The 14,706-nt window shown below is 35.1% G+C and overlaps 1 protein-coding gene across 6 annotated transcripts in view; it reads left to right on the top strand.

Annotated features, from left to right (window-relative positions):
- Positions 1 to 13,984, top strand: part of PCMTD1 (protein-L-isoaspartate (D-aspartate) O-methyltransferase domain containing 1) — a 40,601-nt gene extending 26,617 nt beyond the window's left edge. For all 6 annotated transcript variants that reach the window (XM_058818491.1, XM_058819274.1, XM_058820067.1 and 3 more), the window contains 3 exons: positions 6,578 to 6,749; positions 8,302 to 8,425; positions 11,314 to 13,984. In XM_058818491.1, the coding sequence (XP_058674474.1) occupies positions 6,578 to 6,749; positions 8,302 to 8,425; positions 11,314 to 11,684 (667 nt within the window). In that variant the 3' untranslated portion in view covers positions 11,685 to 13,984. The remainder of the gene's footprint in view (positions 1 to 6,577; positions 6,750 to 8,301; positions 8,426 to 11,313) is intronic.
- The last annotated feature ends 722 nt before the right edge of the window (positions 13,985 to 14,706 follow it).

Raw genomic sequence — 14,706 nt, 5'->3', positions numbered from 1 at the left:
ATTTCCCACTATCTCTATAGCATTGCCTGGAAGCTGAAATCATGTCCAGGACAAAAGTATTTAATAGCAATTTTGCCAGCATCACTGTTGGCTATTACTGTAATGCTAATTAAAATTACTGTTGTAATTGGATGTAAGGGACTTAAAATAAAGTCTACAGTGAGAAGTTTTCAAAGATTTAATATTTTAGTTTGTTTGTTTTCTAGTATACCTGCAAAAGATACCAACAATACTAGTGGGTGAAAGGTGTGTAACTTCTCAACAAAACATGCTAGAAATACATGAATATGAATTTATCGAGGAACCAAAGACAAGTTCAGAGAGCTTGGAAAAATACTTAAGATAGAAAAAACAATGGAGAAAAAGCTTGAGAAAAGGTGGAAAGAGCTTGCCATCTTGGCCTGATACTGCCTCACTTCATGGGAAAATAATAAATGCTCTCTAAAAATTGTTTACCTTTATATCTAAAGCACTTTCACAGTCCAGTGAAATGAGAAAGACTTAATAGAAATCAAAAAGTATTTCATTAATCTGTTGCATGTTCTTGTGGCATGTCATATCACATAAAGCCATATGAATATTCATCTGCTGTTTTCAAAGAAGGAAAGTTTTGAAACCTGAAAAATTTACTAAATTATCTGAAAACTTCTTTAAGGTTTCTTTCAGTGAATACATCACTGTTTAAACATCAGGTTCTAGGAATGCTTGGAGTAAGATTACTGATTTAGGAAATTGTTGTTTGATATAAAGGAGCCTCTGAGATTGTATTCTTAATGCAACTGCACAAAGAAGCCACACCTTTCTAGATTAAATAATGTGTAGTTTTTCAGTCTTTGTCTTTAAGACAGCATGGGAACTCATTCTACAACTGCCATAGCTTTATGCAACAGTTTTTGGGTTTGTTTCTCTTCACCAACAAATGTGCCAGAACTGGTGGAAATTTTGTTTCCTTCTTTTCACACTTCCCATTTTTGTAAAGTATATTCAGCAGTATATTGGAACTAGGGTGAAAGTGCATTAGTATATGGGACAAAAGTAAGTGTTACTTCCTCATCACAGTAAGGAAAATTGTTTAATGTTTAATCACATATTTTCAGACGCTACGCATTTTGCAGATTCATTTTAATGTCTGGTTATTAATGTGTTTGGTTTAAGGGTATTTTGATGTAAAGCTAATTCCATGAGTTCTTATGCTGGATTTTCTATTCGGTTTTGAAATATTTATTAAGATATGCTGTTTTGGGTTTTTTTTCCCCACCAAGACTTGTGTGAAATTCTTTCTTCTAATGTTGTGTCAGGGTAGTTCACATGACAAATGTTAACAATTTGCCAACCTTTTCTTATACGTTATTAAAGTTGAATGGTAGTCCTTTGTGCCCTAAATTTAAATAAATTTAAATAAATTTCGCATTGGAAGGGAATTACTTAAATAGATTGATGGTATTGAATATGAATTCAGGCTTTTAGAGCTTTGAGTTGACCAACTAAAGGAAATGTGTATGGATGGGAAAAAAGCATACTAAATTCATGCTGACGTGGATTTACTTTCTATAAGGGCTGTAAACAGTAAGCTGGGAGATGTGAGTGTGATTAGTAATTATGGGGATAGGCAGAAGTGTACTGTCAGATGGTATTTTGATGTGAATGTAGTAGTTGAGAGGTGTAAAATGTAGCTGGAGTGTTGCTAGTTTTAAGAACTAAATAATTCTTCTTGTAAACAAAATAGTTTTAATGGTTCCCCCATATTGCTTTTTAAAATCTCATAATATATTTTACTGTTTCCTTCAGATACAAATCTGTGGATGCTGACAGGTTTGGTTTTTTTTAATTTCCTTCAAATTACTTGATATTTTTCTCCAGTGTTATTGACCTTGTTCTTTTTTCTAAAAAAATCAAGTATTTTTACCACTTAAAACAACAAAAAAGGAGAGAATCTATATCTCCTTGCACCTAGTTTCATCTTCACAAGACATCAGCATAACATCCTGCATTCACGGAGGTTGTATAGGTAGAAGAGCTTGGCCCAAGAAGTGTCCTGTACATATTCAGAGCTGAAGTAATTAAAGGTAGGGTTCATGGGTGGTTGTCATATTAGGACCAACCCTAAGTGAATCCCCTTGTAAAAAATCCCTGCTACCATGGTAGGTTGGTGTTACACTCTCCAGCTTCATTATTTAGTATTTTGCTATTACACATGTACTAGATTGGTGGATATGGATACAAGAGCAACAAACTTAACCTTAGATCTTTCCTGTAAATGTTTTAAATGGTTGTTTATTTTATTACCGTAGTAATATTTTGTTGTGTTGCTAATTATAGGGAATCTAACTTAAAAACATGGGCAGTTAGAATCTATTACTTGATAATTTTCTTAAGTTTCTACAGCAAAGGCAAAAACTCACTTTAAATTCTACAGATTTGCCTTTTTTTTTCTTAATTTAGCTGGAAGTACCTTTGCCTTGAACTTGAAATGCCCATTCCATGCAAAAGCCTTACATGCTTGGAGCTGCTTGGTTATCTTGGGCCATTGCTACATGTGATTTGTGTGTGCTTAAATTTATTCTGTGGCACGTGATTGTTTAAACAGAGATTTTCTGTTGCCATGTTGTCTGTAATGGGAACTCTTAATTTCTGTTTTCTTTGCTGTTGATTCTCTTGCAATCAAGATAGCAGATTCAACTGAAGAACCTGAAGTGACTAAAGTTTTCCAGATAGTTCCAGCACTTTTTTCCCTTCTTTTTGTTGTCTGGTGTGTGAAATAGTTTTTTTCATGTTACCAGTATAATGTCTGTAAAGCCACCCTGGTCACATGGTAGAGGTGAACATACATTAAAGAACATGTGGCAGTTTTTAGTTACATTTCAGCTTGGAAATAAACAAAATGTTTAAGTGAAATACTAGCTCTTTTTGATAGTTATAGTATATGTTTGTCAATACTGCGTGTTGAAGCAATAAACAATTTTATTTTCATCAATATTAATAAAAGATGTAACACAGAATGAAGTGTAATATCTGGTCTGTTTTGATACCCCAGATGCAATAGGAATAAAAGAAACTTTTTGGATCTAGCGACAATTAGTGCTAAAAGAATTGGGGTTTGATTGTTAAAAAATGGAACTTGACCTAATATGATTGATACTACTTTCCTGCTGTAGGACTAACATGCTTGTGATGTGCCTGGTAGGTATTCTAAATACCAAATACTTCCTTGTATTTGTAGAACCTTTGTATTTAAGTTTCAGATAATTTCCTGATCAATTGATGGGGTCTCATGTACCTGAGTAAAACCAATTTAAATTTTACTTTCTTAAAAATTGCGTAGGCAAGTTAGCAGAAAGAATTTTCAGAATTATACTTCAGTCTGTGTTCAAAGACCATCTCTTATTACTGGATTGGAAATACAACAAAATGGTACATATCTTTATGAGCTCTTTCTGATTCAGAGGTGTGTGTAAAATCAAAATCATCTTAAGGTTTAGAGATCTGGGAAAGTCTTGCTGCATCAGTAGAGAGTTCTATGTTTCATGGGAGTGTGGAGGGGCAAGATTCACTGTTCTATAACTCAGCTAGTCCATGAAAAGTCCATGATGCTCTACCAAGCAGGAAAGCAGTATGCTTTTCTTGTATTTCTGCTGTATCTGGTATGAGTCACTGTTCATACCCTAACACATGAAACAGTTATTTCGGAATAATTCTGTGAGAAGCACAAATGAAGAGGAATTGGCTGTTAAACAGGCATGTTGCTGTTACCAGAGACAGTTTATCATCTTTTCCTCCCATTTCTTCTACCACCTACTTTTACCTTTCTGGATAACAGGAAATTACATGTGGCAGTTGGTGAAGTAGCAGCAGACCAGCAGCTAGCAGCTGGGAGTGAGCATTGCACAGCCACGTGAGCTGATTAGATCTCATTTTTCATCTGACATGGACTAAAGAAGTGTCTTCAGAAATTTCATGTAACCTAGTCCATGAAGTGTTTAGTTTTGCTGCAAGAAATGAGTCTGTCAGGAGGACCACCTGTTGACAGACTGGGTTGAAACTAACTGAAAAACTATGTGGAGGAAGAAGGTATTTTTTGAAGTAAGTGGAGTAACAAATGAGCACCTGTTGTGGTCATGAGCTTTGTGTCTTCACAAAACTCTGCTAATAATGTGGAGGGAGCACAGTGCAGACAATCCAAAGTGCCTGTAGACAGAGTTAGTCTCTAGTGCTTAACCCATTTTACTCTTACAAGTGTATTAAGTTTGCTTCTGTGTCTTTATTTGGAATTTGTGCCCTTCTCATTGCGAACTGCAGAGCTAAATGAACAATTATGTTCAGCTTTTACTATATTAGTAAAGAATACTGTGGATTTTTGTCTTCAGCTCATGTATATTTTGTGTCTGGGGAATGTTTCATGGGGTTTTCTTGTGTCTTGTATTCCTTGGATAGTTGGTGTTTCTCCTTGTTTTAAGAGGGTACGACTATTGTATTCATGAGCTTTTACGGTGGTTTCTAAAAGATGAAACAGGATTATCAGGTAATAAATTTGGTAGGTTTTAAAGGAGCATTCTGAGAAGGTAAGAACTTGTGAAAGTTGTGGGGGTGGGCAGGCAGGGAGTCCATCTTCATTTTTCTAAAACTAACCAAGGACTCTGTCAAGATTTAAAAATGCCTTTTGGAAAAATACCATCTTCACTCTCTCTCTGCCCCCTCCCCCACCCTCCTTTACTTTTTAAAGTACTTCGCTCAGTCTTTCAAATTAAATTGATATGTTAATGCTTGATTTAAAGTGTAGGTAATCTGAAATTAAAACTATAGCAAAAACTGCCTGATTGACCTGTATGTGGGATGTAGAAAATGTAGGAAGGAATATGATAGTCCACGTGCTTTTGGAATGAGATTTGCTTCTTCAGCAGATTGATCAATGTCTTGGATTTCATTTTCTGCCTTGTCAAATGTATTTCTAGATCTTTCTGTGTTAATCTGGAATTATTTCAGCCACGATTCTGGCTCATCTAGCTTTACCTTCTCAGTTTGTGCAACAAGGCAATTTATCCCTACTCTACTTCCATCTCCCTTTTTTATCTTCAATTGGCCAGTGTTGTTAGTAGCTTTCTTTTTTTTCCCTCTCCCTCTGGATTTGGAAGAGAAAACATGGACTGTTGACTTCAAGAAGTGCATGAGAGAGAGCCATGCAGTAATTGTAAAAAGATTCTGGGTTTGGTCTGGGCTAGTCAAAGAAAGAAGCATTGGAATATTTTCAAGATCAAGCATCCCATCTTGGAGAGAAAAATACACTTCCAGCAAGAATTTCAATTTCCTGATTTGTTAATGGCAGCGCTCTAGATCAGAAAGTCAGCCAAGCCTTACAGACTTCATCCCTAAGCAGTGAAAGCTGCCAACTTTACTGTAACTGAAAAAATATTGATTTGAATGTTGTCAGGTATTGTACTGGGATTTGCTAATGCTAGCCAAGCAAAAAGAAAAATTATTTTCCATTGACGGTCAGCCATAAAGTTCATAAAATGGCTGCGTGTATTTGTAGTTGCTAGAAAAATTCATTCCTTCTGGATGCTGTTTGAGATGCATTGGGACTTTAATACTGCCAGATGAAGTTTATGAACTTTTTCGTGAAACAGCAAGGGTGTTAGGTTTTATGTAATATTTTTTTCAAAAAAAATCATAAATCCTTTCAATGAGCTACTTTGTAAGCTCTCCTTTTATATATAAAGTGCTTGGGGAAGAGGTACAATTATTCGCTCAATGAATTTTTTTACAAAATGGTAGATTTTATTATGGTATTAACAGCTACAGCAGTAAGATGCTTCAGAGCTTTAAAAAATGTCAGAAAATAACAGTGTTGTGGCAAATTCATGCAGCTTTAGCAATAAAGTACTTCCCTGTACATTTTTTCTTTGGTGTTTTATGCAGCGACAGAGAGCACCTACAGTCCTTTCAACTTGTGTTATATACTTTGGTCCACTAAAATGCCAGTTGTATTACTTCCATTTTCTGAAGAAAATTAGCTGTTTCCAAGATAAAGAATCTTTTATTTTTTGCTTTGTGTGTGGTCAAAAAAATGTCAGACTTTTTCATTGAATTACTTTTTGGGGAAAAGTGGATTGGGCTCAAGGTGGAAAGTTGGGAGGTAGAGAAAAAAGAGCTTTTAAATAGACCTTAACTGATAGAAAATTGAGGGGAGCTGCTAGGAAATGAAACTTTTCAATGTTTATTCAACAGCTTTTCGTTGATAAACATACTGTTTTAGTAGCAGTTGTACCATATAGCTTAAGATTTCTTTAATGTACTTGCTTTTAGTTAGGAAGGTGGTGTTTTGAAGCTTTCTCTGTTTTGCATAGTACATAATTGTAACTGCAAGAGTTTTTCCTTCAGTGGTCCCTGATGTGGCAGAAAAAAAACAGATTACTTTCAGAGTAATGTCTTAATACAAACTTTTAAATTATATATGCTAATCATTCTTCATGATATAAGGGAAGATATGAAATATATTTTTCTGTCTTTATCTGGACTGGCTTTTCTTAAAAATCCTAATTTGAAATGTGTCCCCTCTTTCTTTTTTTCTTCTTCTCCTTAGATTTGAGTTCTGTGAACCTGCCTTTGTGGTTGGTAATTGTTTGGAAATAGCCTCAGACAGTCATCAGTATGACCGGATTTACTGTGGAGCTGGAGTCCAGAAGGACCATGAAAACTACATGAAAATTTTATTGAAAGTTGGAGGCATTTTAGTAATGCCTATAGAAGATCAGGTGACTTTAGTGACAATTTCCCCTTTTTGTCTTCTAGTATGAGAAATATGTAATTTAAAGAATGCTTTTGAATATATATTTGACTAAGTTAACATTCAACTAATGATACCTTGATTTGATGTATTGTTGCAGTTAAGCAGATACTAATCTTTTTATTAATCAAGCATTGAACATTTTTCCCTTAAATTTGTAGGAAAGCATCAATATCCTGCTTTTAACAGTCTATTTCATGCTATTTCCTCTGTGTTATACCAGAACTTCTTTGAAATCTCCCTGCCACACAGACATTTTCAGTCAGTACTTCAAAACAAAGAAACCACCTCTAAACCAGGAGAATGGATTTCAAAGAATAGCTATGACTAGTAGGACATTGCAAAGGGAGGAAAAAAGCAAAGGAAAAATATGTCTGTATTCACAGCAGTTTTCAGTGTTGCTTTTCCATATTAGATGTAATGCTTTTCAGACAGGGGCATATTATTTTAATAATACTTCACACTTTTATCACTTTTCATTCTTAGACCTCAAAAGGCTTCTCAATGGTAAGTATTATTCTCCCTGTTTTACTAATAAGGAGATTGAAAAAGGCACATCATGTGACTTAAGTTGCTGTCCTCCTAAATACAGATAATTACTAAAATTCTTGTTGATAAGCATTTTAGTTACTTCCAAAAAGAATTCTCACTTTACTGATCTGCTTTCCTAAATACCAAAGGAATTTAAGCGTAGCTTGCATGATTCTGTTCTATAAATAATTCCATCATTTATTCAGCTAGGATACTGTCAGTTGAAGCTGATAGAATTCAGCTTAAAAGTAGTCACAAATTAGGAGAGAAATTTAAACTGTGACTATTTTTACCTTATATACAAGTGGATAGGGGCTTAGAGCATATAAAGTGTGAGGAGCAGCTCCAAGATCTGAGATAATCTAGCCTGCAGAAAGACTCTAAGGAAATGTTTAATTCCTGTTGTCTTGCTGAAGGGGTGGAGAATTATGTGGTAGACAGGAGTCCAGTTCTCCTCACAGGTGCAGAGGATACTGAAAGAACATTACAGACTGGCAGCAAGGGATCTTGCTGCCTGCAAATAAGGAAGGCAATCTTTCATAGTAAGAATGGTTGAACACTACAGCGGGTTACCTAGACAGGTGGGGAATCTCAGTCCTAGATCTTTTTTCACTTAATCAGAAAAGCTTCTAATTTAACTTTGAAATTGACCCTGTTCAAGGAGGAGGGTAGGACTCCAGAGGTTGCTTCCAATCTAAAGTATTCTTTGATCTTTTGGAAAAATGAGAAAAAACAAAACTTACCTTAGTGTTTTCCTTAGGGCCTTAGTTTTCCAGCTGCATCTCTTCCCATTACAAAGGAGCCTTATTTAGTACTGTAGTGACCAAGTGATATTTCAAGGATTATCAAAGTCCTTTTTGTTCATAAAACAGCGTTAATTCATTAATTTTGAAGAAAAAAAAGAAAAAGCAGCATGTTTGAAACCTATCTGAATAGTATTGACTATGACAAAATTGTAACCAGTGATCTATTTTGGTTTTGTTTTGCAGCTAACACAGATCTTGAGAACAGGACAGAACACATGGGAAAGTAAGAATATCCTTGCTGTTTCATTTGCTCCACTAGTGCAACCAAACAGAAATGACAACGGCAAACATGACACTGTAGGACTGCGTAAGTTTGTGCTCCCTCCCTTTGGCTCGCAGGCATGTTACAGTGCCTGATGTTGGAAACTGAGAGGCTATGCTATAGAAACATTCCATTTAGCAAAGCAGTAGCTTACTGATTTTTTGTGCTCCTAGTACGTGGTCTGTGTTCCTTCACAGTTAATATTCTGAATTTAAGGTAATAATTTAAGTGATAGAATGCTTCCAGCTTCTAGCCAGCTAGTATTAACATCCTTCACAGTGCTAACTTTCTTGTGGTCTGCCAGAAATTTTTTTTTCTTCCCCCTGAAATGGAAGGAAGAGGTCTAAATTGGGGCTGTGGTATGACAGGTTATTAATAAGCCCAAGTTTGCTTTATGTCTGTGTGCAGTGGATATAGACATAACTGTTTGTTATTAGTCACTGGCATTGGCTTTCTAGCTGCAATGCTTTGAGCAGAGGTAGTAAAGGTATTTAGAAAGTCTTTGGAAGTACACCTCTTGCCAAATGGTAAGATAGGATGATAACAGGAAAGGAGAAAAAGCTGACAAAGAAAAGCGTAGAGTTGAAGTTTTCTGTCAAAGTAGTCAGGGCTAGGAGTAGAACACAGGGCTATGGTAGCACGTGGGAAATTAAATAAACCCAACAAAGAGCCCAAATTTAACATGTTTTGACTGTGAAACTAAGCCCTTCAGGAGTCCAGGATGTCCTATCAGCTTGAATTGCCTGTGACTGCTGATCTGGCTATTAACTTTGAGTGTGAACTTGCTGTGATAGGTACTTTTAATTTTTTTATGCAAAGTATAAAGATAATTTCCTTTACATAATCTCTTCCTATGCATAAATAATTAATTTTTGTTGTTTTAATTCTTGGTTTGAGCCGTCAGAAGTAATTTCCTGAAATTTGTTTATTGATTCAAGATTATTTTTTCCTCAGATTGTGTTATATCTAACAATGAAATACAGAGGTGGCTAGTCAAACTTTGCAATGATTTTATACAGTCTAATTCCCTGGAAAAAAAGAGGATTTTCTATCAACATTCCTAAATTTTGGAATGAGGAGTGCAGACCATGGACAGTCAGAGCTGAATGGTAGTACAAGAAAGGTGTTTCCTGTGTTAAAATTTCAAAATGAAGTTTTAGTGAGAAGAGGAAAAAATAACCAAATGTGGTATTATTCACATTTAAAAGAAAAAAGAGTTAGAGGCTTGAAGTTGCATTGTAAAATGAGATTAGTGAAATAGGCTTCTTTCCACTGCTCATGTGGATCCGGTTTTATTTAAAAAGTTAAAAATAAGCCAAAAGTATTCTTGTGGATCTGTTGGGGGTACATGGAAGGGGCGGGGGTGTAATGAGGAGTGTGCTGAAACTCAAAAATAATTTAGACAATTTCTCCTTTATAGTAACATTGTCTATTTGTTTCAAGTCCACAGGCCTGTAATTTATCTTAAAAGTTCAAAGTAGTCAACGTGCTTCTTCTGTAAAGTTTAGCCAGAGTTTGTAGATGTTATTACTAAGTAAACATAGAGTCTGTGCCATACTTTGGACAACCCTTGGATACTCTCTGACACGTGTAGTGTTACATATAGACTAAAATAACTCAAATATGTAAAAAATCTGTCAGTCATTCTCAAAGTAGAGTCTTTTTTTGTAGAAAACTGTAGGGGTGGTGTTAAAAGGTTCATTTGATCAATGTAGTTATGAGTTAGTATGCAGTTCACTGGTAGTAGACAAATGGAAATACATGGACAGTAAATACCTAAAATTTTGCATCCTGTTCTTCTCATTGAAAGTGCTTGCATTTGTTATAATTGCCATACAATCTGCAATCACCATTTTTTTCACCTGAACTTAGAAACATGTTCTGGATGATTAGATAGGGTTTTGTTCTTGAATTTTGAGCTGATATTATTCTAAAGAAATGGGACTTTTTTTTTCTCCTCCCTCCTATCTTTGTCATGACCTGAAATCAGTATTGTCAGTGTTAATATCCTTTTTGTCTCAGATAAATTAATTAGTCTGCAAGTGAAGTCATTGTATATAACAATACAGCTTCTTTAAACTACATCAGTAGCTTTTATAGCTGAATGCATTTTCTGGAAGTGTAATTTTTGAAATTACTTCTTTAGTGACTTCTTCCTTGCTGAAGTCCCTGTTAATTTTATGGTATTCTTTAGAGGAAGGAAGTGACAAGTAAAAAAGTTGAACAAGCTTCAACTTTGGCTAGTGTGCTTTTTTGGTTTTGTTTTCCTTGGAAATAGCCATCCATAGCTCATCTAGGGCAGGTGTCCAGCAGCCAAGCAATATTTTGTCATCACCTGGCTTGTCATTGGAAAACATAAAGTTTTGGCTTTTTCTTTTACTTGTTGGTTTGGGGTTTTCTGCCTTTAGGACTTGAGTAATTTTCATTCTTCTTCTACTTCAAATGTACAGGTGGCTTATCTGGTTTGTCACCTGTGAATTAGACATGTCCCTCCCTCATCAGTTAGATTCAGTAGGAAGTGAGCAGAAGGAGGAGGCAGAAGAAAGGCACCTGCTTTAAACTAGTATGGCACAGGTGTAGAAATTGTTTTCCCACAGTAGGATCTTAACTGTGGTAGCAGTAGGTGCCAAAACATGCCAGGTGCTAAAAAGTGACAGTAGTTGTTGTGTAATTTTTAAAATTTATTCTAATGATCTGTTCATGCTTACTACTTCTCTTGCACATCTGTTAAAAGATCTCTTTGTTTCCTAGACTGTTCCACAGGGTCAAGGTGATGCTATCTAACCTTGTATCATTTGCATACTGTATCATTTACTAAAATTTCAATTGAATTGGTTTTGAACATTAGTCTCACTGCCTTGCAGTTAGTTTGGGGTTTCTTTGCTAGAGGGAAATTTTACTTAGTACAACTTATTACTTTTCTTTCGTTTTAGCTCCATGTGCTGTTAGGAACCTCCAGGACCTAGCTCGGATATATATCAGACGCACTCTTAGAAACTTCATAAACGAGGAGATGAAAGCCAAGGGTATTGCTCAGAAGGCTCCTCCGAAACGCAAACGCAGGAGATGTCGTAGACGCAGGATTAACACCTATGTGTTTGTTGGTAATCAGCTCATTCCTCAGCCTCCAGATAGTGAAGAAGATGAAAGAATGGAAGATGATAACAAAGAGGAGGAGGAAAAAGATCACAGTGAGGCCTTGAAGCCAGAAGAGCCTCCTCGAAATCTGTTGAGAGAGAAAATTATGAGTCTACCATTACCTGAATCTTTAAAAGCATACTTGACCTATTACAGAGAAAAATAACTTGTTTTAAGTAGAAATAAGGCCTACTGATAGTTCCTTTATTCTTGAAAATGTAGCATTTATTAAGAAGTAGGTGGACAAATTATTATTAGTCTTTCATCAAGACTGAAGTACAGCGATAAATGGTAACTTGTCTCTATCTTGTCATTGCTACAAGGAAGACTTGCATTCGACAGTAGAATCCCTTTTTAAAAGTCTATTTTTCTTTAAATTTTGAAAATGCTGTTTTAACTCTGATAGAAATATATATTCCATTATGCAGCACTAATCAATATTTTGCATGGTAAGTCTTTTTTTGATCCCTAACAGATTTGTATTGATAAAAAGATGAGTGAAATTTTATATATGCTAAATAATTGGTTAAACATATGCATCTGACTTGATGAGCAATTTGTCTGTATTTATTACTATTAGGGAAACATTTTAAACATGCAGACACTTACCTTCTAATATCTAAATCAGACCCTTTAAAAGTTTATTTTACTATGGCTTTGTTGCAATCATTATTACTATGTTGGTATAGAGTATTCCAACAACACAAGTGCAATAAATGTATACAGACACTGAATGAGCTGGCTTTAGTGAAATACGAAAATACAAGTTCTGAAATGTCAGATGACCCTGCTACTTCTGCATTTATCTTTTGCCAAAAGATCTTGTGACAACTAACAGCTTCTCTCAGAGCCTTAAAGAAACACCGTGTTGAATAAGAAGCAAAGCAATGCTTACTTCAGCTCTGCTTATACTTAACTCCATTCTACACTGTCAGTATTTCTAACTAGAGGCAATTCCTCATTTGTGGGAAGTATAGGACACTACATTTATTTCTAGAGCTCACAGCATTGAGTCAAGAAGTTTGGTAATTCAAGATTGTAATTTAGATTTCAGTCATCTATATTTACTGCTTTTAAGTAGAGGTAGAATTTCAACAAAGTTTAGTTTGTATTGCTTATTGGGATAGCTATAATAGTAGAACTTAGAATTTGTTCAGCAAATGCACTTTAGTAAGTGAATTTTATACTTAACATGCATCTCCAAGAAGGTAGACTTGTGCCAGCCTATATTTTGTTTCTGAGCATGGCTCTTAGCACAACAATATTTATAAAATCATATGCATCTTTTGGAAACCTAAGAGTAGCAGTGCAACTGTGGGGACCCACAATAGTGCTGATTTAAATCCTTCCGTGATTTTTTCCTCTTCTAGTTGTGAAGTTATTTGCAGTTCTCATTTTTAACTTTGCTTTTACCATCTTAATTTCTTCATTCTGTTGTAACATAACCATGAGGGTAAAAAGTTTAAGAACTTGGCATGTGATACATATTAAAAACCACAATCATAGGAAATGTATGCTTGTTAGACCCAATGAAAAACATTCCCATTGAAATATCCCCCACAATACGTTTTATAATACTGGTCACACTTATTTTTGTGTAAAACAATGAACAAAAAATAATCACATATTTCTAAAGCAGTAAATGTTCCTATTCCAAATATTTATAACCAACTAGTATTCGTATGGTCTAGCAGTCCAATATTTACTTCAAAATACATTAGCGTTTTGTTGCATCTGAGAAGGAAGGTCAGACACAGTCCCATGACACTGACTCTTTTTGGTGCATTTCATGCTGTAGTCCCTGTTTTTAAGGTACATCATAGTAATGTTTAAATGGAATTTCATGAAGGCCTGTTGTACCAGCATGTGGAGTTACTTTCCGCAATATATTTACTGCATAAGTAAGCAAAAGTATTTGAAATAAATATTCTGACTTTATTTTAAAAGCAGGAAAACCTTATATGAAATAGTTTTCCAAAATAATGATACTAATAAAGTAATTGTGATGCTTCAGCTATAAGAATTGAACATAATCTTGTTTTAAATGGGTTATTTTAGATGGAGGTTAAATAATCTGAAGTTTGAGATGTTTGTCTCCTTTCTTGGAATCTACATCCATGAGCTCAAGAATGAAATTACTAAATATTACTTAAGTACTTCAAGGACTTTATACAGGATGCTTTTGGAGAATAAATTTCTGCATTCTTTCATGCCTGTATACTTGGAAAAATGGACAGTGGATGACTTGTCATGAATCTTCAGTATGTAAGTTTCTTTTGGAGTCACTGAAAGAGAATGTTTCCTCTGTGTTTTATATGTGGATTTATTTTACACTCTTGAATTTATATTTACATAAATAAAAAGGTAGAAACGCAAAATTAATTAAAATTTAATTTCTGCCATCTCACTTGATGATGGGGACATTGTTGCAATAAAATGGTTTTTTGTGGTTTCTGCTTGCTTGAATTTCTGTGTTTCTGTGGAAGTATATTCAGTTATTTGGAAATTCAGGTACAAGTTGTTTCATAATTAGGTCAGTAATCTCTTAATAAAAGCTATTCTTGAATTTCAGAAGTATATATTCTCGCTAAATTGTGAATTTTTGCAAAGGTTGAAAGATGAGATGTTATTCATGAAATGGGGAAAGCTGTTTTGGTCCCAGCACTACTTTTGAAGTAGTCATGTGGAGTTTCCTCAGGAGAACCCAGAAGCTGAACTTGAGCTCTACACTGAAGAACATTTCCATGTTTTGTGGTTTTTTCTTAAATAGTGAATTTTTTTAATCCTCAACTGAGCAGCTATCTGGGCCAAAACAAATAAGGAAAACTTGGATATTAGAGCTGCAAGGGTGGTGAGCAACCAGTGAGTCACACTTCCTACTGCACACTTCTTGATGCAGCTTTATTTTATTGCAAATTAGAGGGAAAATTCAAGGTAAGTCAGGTAGGCTGATAAGCAGCCTACAATTGTGATGACTCTAAGGAAGGATGTGATGAATTGGAACTTCGGGGAGGGTTTATCTTCTTTGGTCTGAACAAGGACCCAAGACCAGTGCAATCTTTTCAAAAGATGTGAATTTTTAATCCCATGTCATTCAGGAAAAACTGAGCAGCTGCCTCCCAAAAACTTGAAATGAGTAGTTATCATTGCCATGAGCCTAAACAGCTGTGCTTGGCTGAGCACTGTTG

This window comes from Ammospiza caudacuta, chromosome 1, assembly GCF_027887145.1.
Source record: "Ammospiza caudacuta isolate bAmmCau1 chromosome 1, bAmmCau1.pri, whole genome shotgun sequence".
Lineage (NCBI taxonomy): Eukaryota > Metazoa > Chordata > Aves > Passeriformes > Passerellidae > Ammospiza > Ammospiza caudacuta.
Note: the sequence above shows the minus strand (reverse complement) of the source record. Positions and strands in the feature narration are given on the sequence as shown.